General features: G+C 36.3%; 1 protein-coding gene across 1 annotated transcript in view; it reads right to left on the reverse strand.

Annotated features, from left to right (window-relative positions):
* Window positions 1-16,675, reverse strand: part of gbe1b (glucan (1,4-alpha-), branching enzyme 1b) — a 96,579-nt gene extending 79,904 nt beyond the window's left edge. Inside the window, exons 1-3 of the mRNA XM_060887981.1 lie at window positions 16,519-16,675; window positions 5,466-5,635; window positions 4,266-4,381 (exon numbers count right to left, since the gene is read on the reverse strand). Coding sequence (XP_060743964.1) covers window positions 4,266-4,381; window positions 5,466-5,635; window positions 16,519-16,616 — 384 coding nt within the window. The 5' untranslated portion in view covers window positions 16,617-16,675. The remainder of the gene's footprint in view (window positions 1-4,265; window positions 4,382-5,465; window positions 5,636-16,518) is intronic.
* Between the last annotated feature and the right edge of the window lie 326 nt (window positions 16,676-17,001).

Here is a 17,001-nt window from a genome sequence, read left to right on the forward strand (position 1 = left end):
GGCTACCAATCGGAAGGTTGTGAGTTTGATTACTAAGTCCACCAAGCTGCCACTGCTGGGCCCCTGAGCAAGGCCCTTAACCCTCAATTGCTTAGTTGTATAAAAAAAAAAAATTAAATGAAATGTAAGTTGCTCTGGATAAGGGCGTCTGCTAAATGCTGTAAATGTAAATGTAAAAACTCTGTAAACAATAGCTGATGGATGTCTTGGACCAGGAGTTTCATAAAGAGCATGGTCTTCACGAGCATGGAGCTTTCTGTTCTGTTCTCTAGCCTAATTCATAATTACAATTTGACAGATTTAATGATTATTTAGGAAATATAATTTATGTCAACCTTGTAAAATAGTGTTAAACAAAAATACAGGGTTCAATAATATGCCAAAAGTAAAACCATGAAAATTTTTTCTGGAAATGAATGAATGAATTCTTCAAGCCTTCATTGCTTCAGATTTCATCCAACTGTGCTATTCAGTCAGATTCATGATTCATCACAGAATAAACTAAATCGGCCTGATTATTGGTATACAGGGGAAAAGTAGATCCAAAACATTTTTTCCCTTCAGGTAAAAATACAGCAAGATATACAATCTCTTTTTGATTAAATAACACTATTTTTAATACTTTCCCAGCACCTCAGTATTTTTTCCATGACATTTTATATATGTTCTATTTCCAGATGTTTCTATGTCTGATAAACAAGTCTATACACATGGCAGGACATATAGTGTATGTCTAGAAGGAAAGGAAGAAATGCACACAAGTGGATGTGTGTTTGTATAACGACACACTGACACACTAACTTATCAGTGTGACTAACGGTTATTAATTCTACACAGAGAAGATTTTGGTCCAACACTGCTTCTGACCAAAGTTATTTAAAAGCACATTTACTGCAAGTGTTGAAATCTTGTGATTTCCTTTGTGCAATCTGATCCATGCTTCACAAGCTGTTCGGCAATGCGAGGAAGACAAAGCATTTTGTCAGGGAAAGATAAGAGTCATTTGATCCTTGGCGCATCATTTGCAGAAAGTTATTTATAGCCAGACTAAATTTATTCATCTCTGGAGGGGAGGATGTTATCAAATGTCCCGCATTTGAGTAAAACAGTAGTGCAACTTGAAAGTTCATTTTAAATCTAAAAATAATGCAATATAGGAGACAACACAAAAGAAATTGAATAAATTCTCTGTTAAATATAAGTGTGAACACACACACACACACACACCTATAAACTACTCATAAAATAAAACACACACATACACACACAGACACACAAACACCTAGAAATCACTCATAAAATAAAACACACACACAAGAACACACACACACAAACTGAGGCTCCAAAATGTATGTGGGTGCGCGCGCACACACACACACACGCACACCTATAAACCACTCTTAAAATAAAACGCACACGCACAAACCCAGGCTCCAAAATGAATGCACACACACACACACACACACGCACATGTGCACACGCACACACACGCGTACACACGCAGGCTCAAATATGTATGCATGCGCACACACACACACAGACACACACAGGCTGCAATACAGGTATGTATGCGCACACACTAACAGAAAGGTGTCAGTTGTTATAACAGTCATAATTTGAGCCTCAGTGCTGATCTCGAATACTCTCTAAACAGAAAAAAGCGAGGATACTTGTTTGGCTGTGCAGTCTGCAGTTCTAATCTAACATACGTAAAGTCTTCGCTTTTCTTTTCTCTGCCTGTGGTGATGCAGTGTCACGGCACAGCCAGCATGGGACCACAGATCGATGCTGGAGCATTTCTCCCAGCATGAACACACCCCAAGGCGCTGTCTTTTTCTCTTTCGCTCTCTGAGGATGGATCATTTGACACCGCCTTCTCTCAAATACCATGGAGAGGTAATGACTAGCCCATTGGCCCCTGCAGGTGACCCACAGAGCAGCATCCCACTGCGTCTCGGTCATTAGCAGCATCTCTCTGGAGAACACGGCATGTACTCGCTCACCAATTGTACTTTTTACAATTACTGCCAAACCACTGGATGAATGAAGGAATGCAGCACAATACAGAACGAGTGTAGATGACAGCCATGTAATACCCACAAACATTAAACACGTGTAAAAAAAAATTAAAAACAAATCTTGTGCATTTAGAAATAAAGATAAAAAATAAATAATGGTAAGAATTGTTAATATTATTATGCTTAATATTAAACATTATAGCCAGCATTTCGGTGAAGTCTTTTTTTCATGTTAATGGTAGTAGGTTGTCTTTTTTTGTGTGAAGCTTCCCTTTAATTCCATAGCTGCACTAACCATAACTGATGGTCTTAACGACTGTCATGTTCAGCAACAGTTCGTAACTATTACCGCTGTCGGAGAACTTCCACTAACTATTTTTAATTAGCCATGTGAAATAATCAAGCAGCCAAATAAAAATGTTCATTTTAACATATCTTGCAGTATAGTTTCTAAAGATTTTTCTTCAAAATGCACATTAATTGTAAACAACCTTGAAGCATTGAAGGAATTTTGAGCCTATTTTCTCATTGCAACAACCATTGGGGTGTAAAATGAATGAATGAAAGAATGAATGAATGAATAATCAGATAACTGTATGTGTCCCAAATATGTAATAGTAGTTAACAATTCCAGGGTTGTGACTGTACACCATGTATTGAGCACATAACATAAATAGGAAACCATTTGGGAATTTGCATAAATAGAGTTGAATGTAGAGGAGAGATAACATAATCTGTAAGGTAAACATGCTAAATCAAATCTTATTTGTCCACATAAAACACAGTGGCACCGTTGTTAATTTCCCCTTTTCATAAAATTAAATTCTAATTAGAACACATTTTAACATTCAGTGTATAAAATCTGTGAAAGTAATTTGGTGAGCTAGCCGAATTAACGTTATCACCAGATGTAATATTAAGATTAAGTTTTTTTACCTACTGTAGCACAGGGTAGCTCGGCTGTCAGCCGTTACTCGGTAAGATGTTGTAAGATGGACAGCAACACAAACCGCTAATTATTATTGACATCAATTGATTAACATTTGTTCTCTATTGTTATGGTTGTGATGTATGTAGTACAATAATCTAGCTTCAACATTAATTAAAAACATCAATGTAAAGTGTTTGCAGCTGCTAGGTAGCTAAAATAACTACAAGTCTCTGGCGTTTTCTCTGGGGCTGAAATGAAATGTGTTAAAGAATCTTATAGTGCAGACTACCATGTAGAACAATATTAATTGTATTAAGTTACTCTTATAAGATCCAGGAACCTAGAAAAGACGTGAATGTGAGTAAAACTATTCTACTGGATGATTTTTTTATCCAAGCCTTAGCCCAGTCACCAACTCGAGGAAGAAACGAGTGCCAGGCTTTGAATCTGCTTCTTATCGTATGCTGCCTGATCTAAGCATAGACTTGCAACCCACAGGCCAGAATACGATCTCAAACCTTCTGAACACTATCCATTCACCTCATATCAACATTTTTTTTTTCACCAAGACTCATCACTCCATACACTTATAGTGTATAGTCATTGGTACTGGTGTCATCAAGATCCCATTTCTAGGAGACCCTTAATCTTCATACTGATTCCACTACAGAATCTCTAATAGACGTTGGAGCGTTTATGGACTTTCTACACAATATGACATATATTCCACTTAAACTGCACATACAGTAATTGGTCCTTTAAATTTGCACATTTTCATAATAATAAAACTGTTCTGCCGATCCATTGGGTTCTAACATACAATATGATGGTAAGGTGTCGACTGGTACTGTGAATCAGTTGTGATCTGTGAAAGATTAGTTAAGATTTTAAACAAATTACAATGCTTTCATGTGGTTTCTACCTAAATTCCCTTGATGATAAGCATTTATATTAAAAGTTAATTCAATATAAGCCTTTTTATTATATGTAACTAAACTATGTCTAGCGCTACCGAAACATTTAATTTACCGTTTATGGCATGTAAAGAAATTTTTTTTTCCTTCAGCAGTTCTCATTAGGGATCATAAGAATGTAAACAGTTGACAGAACAAATAATCCTAATAAAGGGGTTATTTCTAATAAACACTAATCCTTCCTTAAAATTGCAAAGATAACCTATATACGTAGGCTGTGAAACGTATCTGAGCATCACTTTGAATTAACAGGGAAAGATAAACCAAGCCATTCATCACAGTGGCCTATTTTATTGGTCTATTACAATATAGCCAGAAAACACACAAGACATCAAGGCTTACCTTTAGCTTGGAATTGTGAGCAACAGCTGGTGAATTGTCCTCCTTGGGTGGTATGTGCAGCTCCCATTTCCCAAACTCCAGCTTTTTATATGGGTGAGAAAATTTATCCCAGCCATCTATTTTAATCAAAGAAAAAAAAAAAGAGCATCAGTTTCGATCTAAAACACTTTACACAGATTAAACGTACAGCCAATATTGAACATCAGTATTAAAATTCATGATGTTTTAAGAAAACCACTACATCTCAGTTCTTAAAGTGATGGATGTAGGTTTTTTATTCTTGACAAAGTATAGGTACTTGGCTAATTAGCATTCACTGGTTTATCCTATTAATCCCTTCCATTATCAAACTACTGTGTAAATGTGTAAAATAGAAGCTTGTTTTAATTTGTGGTTTAACGTATTGCATTTTTGCAAACATATCAGTGCTGAATCGGCATGAGGATGTTGTTGTGAAACACCGACTATGCTCCGTATTTCTTAAAGAATAATTATAAATATGCCAAAGATTTCGATTACAAACAACAGAACGTTTACATAGGCAGCGACTTTTTTGTCTTAAGTTCCAAATAAGAAAGTATGACATTGTCATCATCACTGATTCAAAATTCATCTTAACAGAAAAAAAATCACTGCTTTGAATTTACAAAAAGAGTTTTAAACCAAAGCTCTGTTATCATTCAGAAATATTTTGTATTGCTATAATTTAAGAGATGACTGAAGTAATGTTTTTCCCCTCCATCTACAGCTGTACACGAACCCTTTTATTCTTGTTTTCCAGAAATATAAAAAAAAAATCCTATTATGAAATGAGAATTTACATGTAATGCAGATAATAGCTCCTAGGCATTACATTCACAAAGCATTTCAAGCACTTTTAAGCGATTTCAAAAGTATTCATTTATATTTCAATGAAATAATCACCTAAAGAATATTTTAAAAAGGCTTTTTCCTTGTTTTTTCCCCGTGTCATTGAACTAGCTTTGCTCTGAGTGGAGTATAAAAGTGTATACATGGGCCTGCTTTTTTGAAAGCAGGACAAAGAAATAGGAAACCATTGGCAAAAAAGGATGGAAACTGAAGAATTTTTAATCTAGGCAGTAACATTGACCAAATGACACAATCGACTGAATGCTGCTGTGCTGATGAAATTTTAATTTGCAAACCTTTAGGTAAAAGAAGAAATCAATTTATACATACTGAAGTCTCCAGTGAGGAACAGAGCCTCAGCAGCTGGAGCCCACTCTTTAAAGACGAGACTGTTGTCCGGCAGGCGGTGTGCTCCGAAGGTCTTATAGCTACGTGTGAACTGATCAAAGCCCCCTTCAGCCTCCTCCAGGAGCATCAACTGCTTCTGAAACAAACCATATCTGCCGAACACAGACACAAGGGAAGATACGCATCAATAAACAAGAATCGACTAGGACATAACCTCAGTATTCCCACCTTGAACACATGAAGGGCTAAGTAAATATTGTAAAAAATTAATAGGGTTGATGGCTCCTAGGCTTCAAACAACAAAACACATCAGTGAAAGATTATACAGATTATATAATTCAAGGACACTAAGAGTAGCATATAGAGAATCTGTTCAAAAGCATGTGGTCCATTTCTGTTGGAACCTGGAATGACGTTTTGGAAACCTTTTTTTAATCTTCATTATTTTACAACATAGCAATACATACACTGTGTACACAATTTTTGTTGTCTATGGTGGAAACTACTACAGAGAAAACTACACACAACACAAAACTATAAGAAACATGTTTCAATATTGCAAGGATCTCAACCAGTCTAAAATGACCCCAAAGTAAAAATGGAAAAAAGTAGTATTAATGTTTGAAAATCTTACAAAGATGTTTGCTCAGGCTGTGGGAACTATAACCACAGTATTAAGTGACCTGTGCTTGATCTTCAGTTAGGGTTAGAGCAAAATTAGATCTTATTCCGGGCTGAAATTACATGATCAAATTATGTTGAATTTACAAGAGAACTAATTGTGTTAATGTATCTCAATTCAATCAAAAGATAGTAAGTAAGTACGTAAATTCAGGCTCTTTTTTACTGAAGCTTAAGCAAAGTATGTTGTTTAATAGTGTGAGAAAATCACTGTTAGCTGTCATTTTTACCACATATAGTTGGTGGAGTACACAGTGAAATGATTCAGTGTTCTTCCACAACCATTGTGCTACATAAAGATGCAGACGTACATAAAAATAAGCAAGAGCTATGGACCAAGTACAATCACACAGTTCCATATAAAGTGCATGTTTACAAACTTGTGCAAACAAGATAAGAGACAGTGCGAAAACAGACAGTGCAATACACTATGAGACAAAGACAATGTGTGTGTGCTATGGGGTGGTGTGGATAGATGAAAGCCAGTTCTCACAAAAGGAAAAAACTCCAGGCTTCTAACTAAATCGCCCCAAACCATGTGGAAAAACGATGAAATACATTCCAAGAGGCATAATAATTTCTAATTTCCGAAAAATATGTTTGAGGCAAAGAAACCATATCACCATAAGAACACCATACCTATGGTGCAGCATGGTAGTGGCAGCATCGTGCTTATGGGCATCCTTTTCTTTAGCCAGAACTGGGGCTTTATCATGAACAAATACCAGTTGATTTCAGTACAAAACCTTGAGGTGTCCGTTAGCCAGTTGAAGATAAAAAAGGAATTTCACATTTCAGCATGACAATGACCCAAAGCACACATCCAAATCGACAAAGGAATGTCTTAATCAAAAGATTAATGTTTCTGAATGTGCTAGCCAGAGCTCACACCTGAACCCAACTAAAGCTCTGTGGGGTGACCTGAAGCAGGCTGTGCACAGGAGATGCCTGTACAATTTAATGGTTTTAGAATGTTTTAGCAAGAAAGAGTGTGGAAAATATTGCCAATTCAAGACGTGTCATGCTGAAGGACTCTTACTCAGAAACACTGAGTGATGGAATAAAATGAAAAAGGTACTTCAGCTAAATATTAGTTTAGGGGTGTGCATACTTTTGCAACGAGGTGTTATTAAGTTGCTAGGCTCTAAAAAGTTCTGAAATACAATGATTATTGTTTGATTTTTAACAGGGATGTGAAGACCTCTATCCAGTGTACATATACACAACTATATTGCTTATTTGTTAGCTAGAATTTAAGCCCCAGTGTCATCAAGACTGTGTGACATTTTTGTACAATTATTTTTGACAGGAAAATAACTTCATATTGGAGAAGGTTTCCAACCTTAAACACTTGAAATTCATTGATGAGAAGCCTTTTAATTAATTCCCAGTACTTAAGAACTGCATACATAATTAAATAGACAAATAAAGCTATCACAAATAAATCTCACATTTACCATCCCCAGTGTCAGCGGTTATAAATCTGATTTCTGTGTTTAAGACTTTCTTTATCAGCGTTATAGGTAACATTAACACTGTCTACATTCATCTCTTACATTTTATATTATTTAAAATGTTTTTATTATATACAGATTGATCTATTTATTCAACATGGTATATTTCTTTTCTCTGTAATATCATGACGAACGGCAATAAAGGAAAGAATGTGTTTAATTTAAATTCATTCCTTCAAATAATTTACTACAATTAATGGCTGTAAATATAAACCAATGTTTTATACTGTTTATAATAGATTAATATATGTTCCTGTTGCCTGAAAGCCATGAAAACATATAGAAAATAATGAACCTGATTTTGTCTGTTCTGTCTGAACTGGTGATCCTAAAAGACTCTGCTATTATAACAACTCAGACGCTGTGAATTGGGTGGAGGATTAGCTTAGTGGCGCCCAATAAAGTGCTGATATTCTTGGCATGTCCCCCGGCTCGTGTCCCAGCTGATTAGAGTCTGCAGAAGACATCCAAAACTGCATCTCAATCAGCCTGTCAAGGAGAATCTAAAGGAAGCTGAATTCCAACCTAGTCATTACTGAACCGCTGCAGAATCAAAACTTGGGCCAGCCTTATTATTAGTAATAATGAGTGCACAATTGGTATACACTGATGTTGTCCTTGATGTCCTCTTCAGTGTGTTTCTTATATGACACTTCCAACCTAAATCATCATTTTTCCTACCTTACCTTGCCCTACATATTCTCTGAAGCAAAAGGGCTACGGTGCTTGTTATAGACCTTCTTATTTAAACAGCTAGATTTCTCACAGAATGCACACACACTGCTAACTTCCTTTCGCCCGTGAGTTTTTATAATTCCTTAACTTCGACAATGCAGAGTACATCTCGTACTGTGAAGTTCTGGCATTATGTGTTAAGATTTCTTACACGTTTGACAAATCACACTGAGCTCGTTTCAAAGGCAAGTCCTGAAAGTGTGGCAAAATGTGCTAAAGACAATTGGATAATTGATTACACCAAGCAGAAGAAGTGTATTTATTCCTCAACTAAACATTAAGCAATTAAAAAAAATGTGCACACACACTCGCACACACGTTCGCATGCGCTCACACACACATACACGGACACACACGGACAGAGACACACAGACACACGGGCAGACACACAAGGACAAACACACAAGGACACACACACAAGGACACACACACAAGGACACACACACACGAACACCGAGACGCATGCACGCACAGACACACACACACGCAGACAAACGCACACAAACACACCTTAATCTTCATTCAAGAGTAACCTTAGACAGTTAAAACACAGTTGGGATTCAGCATTGTGTCACTAACTACTAAATTCCCCATAATCAAATTACAAAAATATAAAAAAAGTTTTAAAACAAAAGTTTACCACCCTGCTTAAATAAGAACCCTGCTGCATAAAAAAGTAAAATAAAGTTTTTCTTGGCCTTAATTACAATGCAGTGCAATAAACACATTAACTTTCTTTACCACATCATCATTTTAGACAATTTACTGGTTAGAATAAATATGAGTTTTAACCACAATACCATACTGGAAAAATGAATAAACAGCACAACAGGGTGTATTGCTAGCAAAAAAAAACCAAACAAAGACAAGGAGGTGTAAAGTGTCATCACTGACACTGCTACCATCCTTGATATCCTGTATTGTAGCTATAAACCAAAGTTAACGTGTGTATGTATATATATATATATATATATATATATATATATATATATATATATATATATATATATATATATATATTATATATATATATTTTAAATGTTATGTGGCATGTCCCCATACAAGTTAATCTGGAAGCTGTTACTATAAAAATATTAGAATAAGAACTAAGCCATTTGGTCTTGCAGCTAATGCTAAAGCCAGCGCTGCTTCTGCACAAACTGAATCACCTACTGACCAATCAGAAGACAGAATTGCTTGTCGCTTGTAGTAAAAGGAACTGTATGCCAGTTCAGTTATGTTTGTATTGAAGGGAAAGATACTCTCAACTTAGCAAACCTTCAGAGATCTACTAAATATATATAAAACATCTTAGTTCAAGGTTCAGAATACAGGACACCGTGTTGTGACTTTCTCACAAAGAGAAAGAGTTGGTGAGAGGTTAAGGCCCACCCATGGTCTTCATAATGAATCATATTTTAATCTTAATCATCATTTTTTCTTCCCCTTAATTAATTAAGCATCATTCTTGGTTTGAGGGAGTTTATCTAAAGTCAGCTACAGTAACTAGACAGGATCAGACTTTGGATGCTGGAACTGTGAGGCAATAACACTTCCTGTTATGCCTCCATTGCTCCTATAATCATAATATAGGATATATAAAATAATATAATAAAATAGGTCACATTCATATTCAGACACTACTTAATCCTGGTTAGGGTTCGAGTCGTGAAAGAGACCCTGGATGAAGTCTATGGGTAACTGAAACTCTAGCTACCTGCATATTTTTGGGAAATTAGAGGAATAAATCAAATAAAAAGCAAAATAACACTGCTCATCTATTTTTGCCCTATACAGTATTCGTTCACCTGAGCCGAGATGAACTGTCGTTAGCAGATCCTTAATGATGTTACAATTCAACATAATTGTACTTATTCTGTTTATTAGGAGTAAAATCAAAAGTGTTAAGACAAGGAAAGTGCTAATAAGTATAGAACATTAGTAAGAATACTAGATAACTGGCAATTATTGATGTATATCTCCAGACTCAGCAAGGAAATGTTAATGTAGAAGAAAACTTCTCATAGTCAGTTCAAAGGAAAAAAGTAACACTCCAGGCTGAATAAATGCAAAAAAGGCCTGCATGTTCGCCAGCAGTCTTTAAGTATTCAGCTCATCCTCTCTCTATAATGTGCACAGGTGTTCAACGCAAGCCTGAGTGAAGAGAACAGCTGGAGAAAATGTGAGCTCACCACAGAGAACACAGCCAGGCTGACACGGCCAACATTTCAGTCCAGTCAACACGGTGGCATTAGAGGACAGCAGGGGTGTTCAATTTTGTTCTTGGACAGAACACTAAGGAACAACGTAACCCGGTAAGGCCAAGTGAGCTTAAATATGAAGGACATGTTTCCATTAAGGCACCATCAAAATATCTTGTTGATAATCATGACAGAAAAATAAGATATTACGACACACGTCCAAACTAAAAAAAAGCAGGGTTTCTGAAATGTGAAACCCAGATGTTTAAGATACACATCACAACTTGCATTCATGATATTCACACAGCTGAGAGAAAAGCTTTTCAGAAAGCAATCAAGTAGGCAGTTGAGAAGAACAAGATAAACTTATTTTACAGAGCTACTCCAAAAAAATGCTATATGCTACAGCTTCATCAGTGCCTCTGTTACCAAGAATGAATATTTTAGAGTTTCTCATATAATCTCTTAGTACACCAAAGAATCTGCTTTGTCCTGATTGTGAAAAAACTGCACATACTTACAGTACTACTGGGATGTTGACTTTAATGGCAAATCCTGCTTGTTCTCCTGGGTTCTGTCACACAAGGCGTGATGAACAACTTACTTGCTGCAGCTTGCAGGACTCACTGCTGTTAGAACAACCCACTTTCCCACCAACAAGTCATATACAACTCTGACATACAGTAACATTACAAAAGGTTCAATTATCAGTTATTCACTGATTCTCAAGTAGACAACACAATACATAAATAACATTTGCCTTCTTGAGCATCAATGAACATTTGCACCTTTCGTAAGTCGTGTACGAGTCCCAGTGTTGACCTCAGTGTGAAAAGATGGATCTCAAATCCAAACATCTTCTGTTGGAAAAGGCTCAAATATGCAGAAGATGCTGGAAAAGCAAAGGATGTGCAGGACCTGTAGGATTTTTCTATAGAACTGTGAGCAATCTTTGATCATCCAGGTAACAACACACACTATTAAGAATCAGACATTTACAACCTTTTAACCAATTCATTTTTAATGGTCCCACTTTTTTTAATGATTCATTATTTCTATAGTAACAGCTAACGCAGGGACCTGTATGGTGGATGCTCCACATTATTTAATTGTTGATTTAGTGAAGTTTTCTTTAAGGAGACAATCATTTATGGAAAGAATCTCAAGGGTTTTAAAGATCTCTGTTGATTTGTAAGTTTCAAATGGCAAACTGTTAGCAAAACTGCATGTAAAACATTTAAAAGCAATGTTTTATCATTTCTGTTAAGCACCATAAGACAGAAAGCTACTCAAAAAGGCCCAAAAAGTCTATGAGGTTTGCATAATGATAGAAGATTGATTATTTGAGTTAATGTAGGGGAAAAGAAAGGAAACAACCATGTAAGCAACCATGCACACTTTATTGCGCAGGGAAAAGTTCACATATGTGGCAATAATTTTCAACATAAGTCACTGCTAGTTTTTGGAAAACATTTGAGACACGGGAGCCTTGTGCTTGTCTCTAGTGACTTCTGTTCTGCTGGCTAAGATTCTTGTATTTTAATTAGATCATTTAAACCTTTTTACATTTTGTTGAATAGAGCATATACGCGTTCTTCTCTGCTTTCATGACAATTTGACAGCACAGGAGCATCGTGGACATTTTGACAGCCGATATCTGATCACATACTAAATCTGTTAGGCTCAGGTTTAGCAATTTAATCAAAGTGTGACATTCAGGGTGTGTGGAAATCCAACTTTTTTGACATCTTTAGGCAGACCACATTATTTGGTAAAAACATGTTAATGTTGTCTGAAAGCAGAGAAGCACGATATTGGCAAGAAATTTCCAGAATTCAGCCACAACAGCATATAATGGGTTTTCTGAGCCACCACACATACCCCTTCCCCAGCACCTATTCCACCACCACCACCACCACCATCCCCACCCCAAATTATAATGAAGGCAAGCCAAAAAAAAAAAAAAAAAAACTTTACTTATTTCCTGTTACCTAATTTTATGCAAAAACAAGAACATTGTTGTATTCACTCACTGCACACAATTATGTCTTCTGAATCAGACTTCATTCTCTTAATTATTCCATTATGTGAAAACCTCAGTATTAAATATATGCATGAAAGAGCCATGAGGGGGGATAAATTGTTTTTGCTTCTTTTGGTTTTGTTCAGCAGTTGGCCAGTCAGGTTAGCACATTCTACAGACTCAGGACAATGGGTAGAAATTTAGCCTTTGCTCCTGGGTAATGACCTACAGATGTCCTCATGAGCCTGCTGTATCTGTGCTACAGTAATACCTGTGATAATTAGCACTGAGTCAATGAGGAGCTATTTAACCAGAGGGGAAAAAACTGGTCATATTCTGCAATATGACACCCTATTTAAGAATAGCATTTTTTTTCTTTTGGCTGCTGCCTGTTTGGGGTCGCCACGACGGATCAAGTGGGCCGCATATTAGATTTGGCACAGGTTTTACACTGGATGTCCTTCTGGATGCAACCATTCTGGCTTGGGACCCGCACTGAGAGTTAACTCTTCAGTGGATGGGTTAGCGCCTTGCCCGGGAATCAAACCCAGGCCCCGGCAATGAGAGAGCTGGATCCTGCCATTAGACCGCCAGGAGGACTATTTAAGAACAGCATATAATCTGTAAATAAGACAATGTTCCTTTGAGAGCCTCTGAAACACATTTTGCTTGGAATGATTTAACTTTTAAAAACAGTTAAGCTGAAAGAAGTGGAACCTTTAATATTTTTAGATTCTTCAGAGACATTAGCTCCTTCAAAGATAATTAAACAAGTCTATTTCACCTTGTCACAGGTCTCTGTGGCAATAACACCACAACTGTCACAGGTTCAGTAATTATTACAGATATCTCTCTGACATCCATGAATATTAAGTACTTTTTTTAACTCATTTAGGTCATGTTAAATGTTGTTATGCAATCATCATTTTCATAACCATTAGTGATGAGTCAGTATAGGGGCATGATCATCATAGACAAATCCTGCATATAGCAAAATGAGTTCATCAAAGAGTTGCTGCTTTTACATACCTGTATGTCACCTTCTTCACCGTTGAGTACAGTTTTTATCTTTGGTTTTAGTATGGTTTTAAAATGATTAGAGGTTTATATGAGTAAATATATTATTGATATTAAATCACTGAATTAATCATGAAGTAACAATAGATTTTTTTAAATGATGGGTGTGCATTTTTCTTATAGTTATATAACTATAGTGTCAGAGAGACATTTTATTTGCAATTTTATTTAAACATCAATGTTAGACAGACATTTCGTATTGCATTGCTGTTTATTGATATAATTGACCATATTAAGTATAAGGTCAAGTTCCTGGTTTTTAAAAAAGTATCACCAACTTTAACAAGCTGTAACAAATAGTAAAAAAAAACACATTCAAATAAGGATAGAAAACCCTATGAGCAGGGATGTGGGAAGGTGTTTTACATTGGGGTGTGGGAATTTGAAGCAGAAAATATGACATATGATGTACACATAATGTAATAATTAGTATTTTAGCAATTATCGCTCCTCGGTGTCCCCACATACCTGTAAAAGTGTAAGATAATTTCAGCAATTGTAAAAAAGTAAATAATTATCTTATTTATTATTGTGGTTATTTTACTGTATAATCCTCAATAATTATTAATACCTTAATTGTTTTTTTATTTCGTTATATACCAAGCGCCTAAGATGAAGCACTTTAAAAGTGCTTGAGAGAATACTCTGTGTATTCTGTTTGTTGTATTTATCCTAATGTTAAGCCTTTATTCACCGTGTATTCCTTATTCTTTTGTTTATGTAATTATTTCCGTGATTATATATTTATTTAAAAATGAAGAGGTGTGTTTTTTTAATTTCACAGGTGAAGCCATGAGTCCAAGTCCTCCATACATCTACAACCTTTTCAAACACGACAGTGCATTAGGTTCAAGAGGAACAATCTGCATGTTAAGAGCTACTAAACAAAATGTATTACATCCTGAGTGAAAAGCATGTGTGGCGCTTCTTTAAGTGCCATTATGCATAAATTGTCATAAATGTCTGGTGGGTAGCTTGGCATAGTATAAACCAGGAGTTCTCAAACTTTACCCAAAGGAAAAAAAACTCACTGACCCCTTGAGAACAGAGATTCAGAGAGATTGGAGCCATTCAGGTTGTTATTCCTTTCCTTATTTTCCAGAACAATTTATTAGATTAGATTCAGTTGGTATTATTTATATATCTGGATTAAACCCAAGTAAAGTGATCCGTAAACAGTCTAGAAAAAGGAACCCAATAACAAATATTGGAGCAGTCACTAATCCAATACCCAGAATCGGTACTGAGTTAAAACAAACAAAAAATTGGTTGCTGTGATATGAGGGAAAATAGATTTTTGTGTGGGAAAAAAGCTGTAGTTTTGTGTTTTAGCTATGTATATTTGCCTGCATTTTTAAGCATTTAAAAGCAAAACATAGCAAAGCATGTAAAAATAAAACAGTGATTGCTAAAGAAAAGAAAAATCAGATGAGTATCGGTGTTGGCTGACAGTCATAGTTTCTGTATTAGGGGCAGTCATGGCCTAATGGTTAGAGTCTGACTCCTAACCCGAAGGTTGTGGGTTCGAGTCTCGGGCCGGCCACGACTGAGGTGCCCTTGAGCAAGGCACCAAACCCCCCAACTGCTCCCCGGGCACCGCAGCATAAATGGCTGCCCACTGCTCCGGGTGTGTGTTCACGGTGTGTGTGTGTTCACTGCTGTTTGTGTGCACTTTGGATGGGTTAAATGCAGAGAACGAATTCTGAGTATGGGTCACCATACTTAGCCGTAGGTCACGTCACTTTTAATCTTTTTAATCATAAAATTAAATGTGGTATCGTGCTGTTATATTGTGCTGGTAATAATCTCTGATGAATATAATAAATTCGATAATGCTGACTACGGTAATGTGATTTCCATGACCGCAACTGTCTGTGCTTTACCCAAAGTATTTCTGGATCCCAGACGATAACATTTATTATGACTGAACCCATGATTTACCAGAGAGCACAGGACAGTGTGGTAACTCTCCTCATCTCACACACCTAATAAAACTGCTAATGAAGTGCATTTCTCAGGCACAATAATTGTGTTTAGTCTTATTTAGGGAGTAAATAAACATTTCCACATATCGTTGGCTTTTTTTATTTTATTTTCTAATAACAAAACAACAACAACAACAGACTCTACTTGGAAAACAGACTCAGGTCTAGACATAACATTGTCGGTGCCCTTTAAAAGGGGGCGTGTCCTACATGTAACGTCACAGCTGTCAAACTCGCAGGAAGCATAACACGTGACACAGATCAGCTCACTTAATCTATATATAAACGGATTAATGTAAATATATATATATATTTTTTTTTTACGTATTTATATAAGGTCAAATGAAGCTCTGTGGCTGTTTTCTCTTTAGGTGCGTGCAATAAGCAGGTAAATGAAGATGTTAGCATTGTTAGCACAGCTAGCTAAACCATGTAGCCTAGTTAAAGGAAGGAACCTGGGTGAAGTAAATAAACCCCAACTACATCCTAGTCCTGACTGAAGTGTACTACACAGGGTACCAACTATGTTTGTAGATCATGTGCACATGTCTGATATTGTGCAATTTAACCTTGTGTTGAAATCTTAGGGTTGCACAAGCTCTTCAACTCATCTTACATATGAACTCCCTGCGGAGTTTGCAGCCCTCAAAGCAATGAATGCGATTATAAATGATAACTTCTCCGTAAAATATGTGTTTATCAGAAGATGAAGTCACAGGGGTCAAAGACAAGCTGCTGTGCGTTTAGTCTGGTCTGAGTGCACGAGGGCCGTTACAAACACGTAGTGTCATGCAAATAATACTTAAAAGCACACGTTACCTCCTTTCAAAGTCCTTTTTATACGGTTTGAGGTAAGGGTCCATTTGTAGAGGGGTGCTGAACTCGGGAATACATAACTGAGCTTCTGTATCTGCCATGTTCGCTTCAGGCGTGAGCAATCGAAAGCCGAGTGATTCAGCAGCGCGAGCTGTTGAACACCGTTTAGAATTTAGCAAGTGGGCGGGGCTTCGAGCTCATCTTTGTACTGCTGAAATACTGATCACGTGCATGTCACATAAACTATGACTGTGTAGTACAATTGTCTCTTCTTCTTCTTCTTCTTCTTCTTCTTCTTCTTCTTCTTCTTCTTCTTCTTATGCTTTAAATATACATATTCTTAATTTGTTAAATTTAAAATGTTATATTACTTTCTTCTACCTCTGTGCTGTTACAGTATATGTGAATGAAGTTATCTATCTATCTATCTATCTATCTATCTATCTATCTATCTATCTATCTATCTATCTATTTGCCAATACTATA

Source organism: Tachysurus vachellii, chromosome 15 (assembly GCF_030014155.1).
Source record: "Tachysurus vachellii isolate PV-2020 chromosome 15, HZAU_Pvac_v1, whole genome shotgun sequence".
Taxonomy (NCBI): Eukaryota; Metazoa; Chordata; class Actinopteri; order Siluriformes; family Bagridae; genus Tachysurus; species Tachysurus vachellii.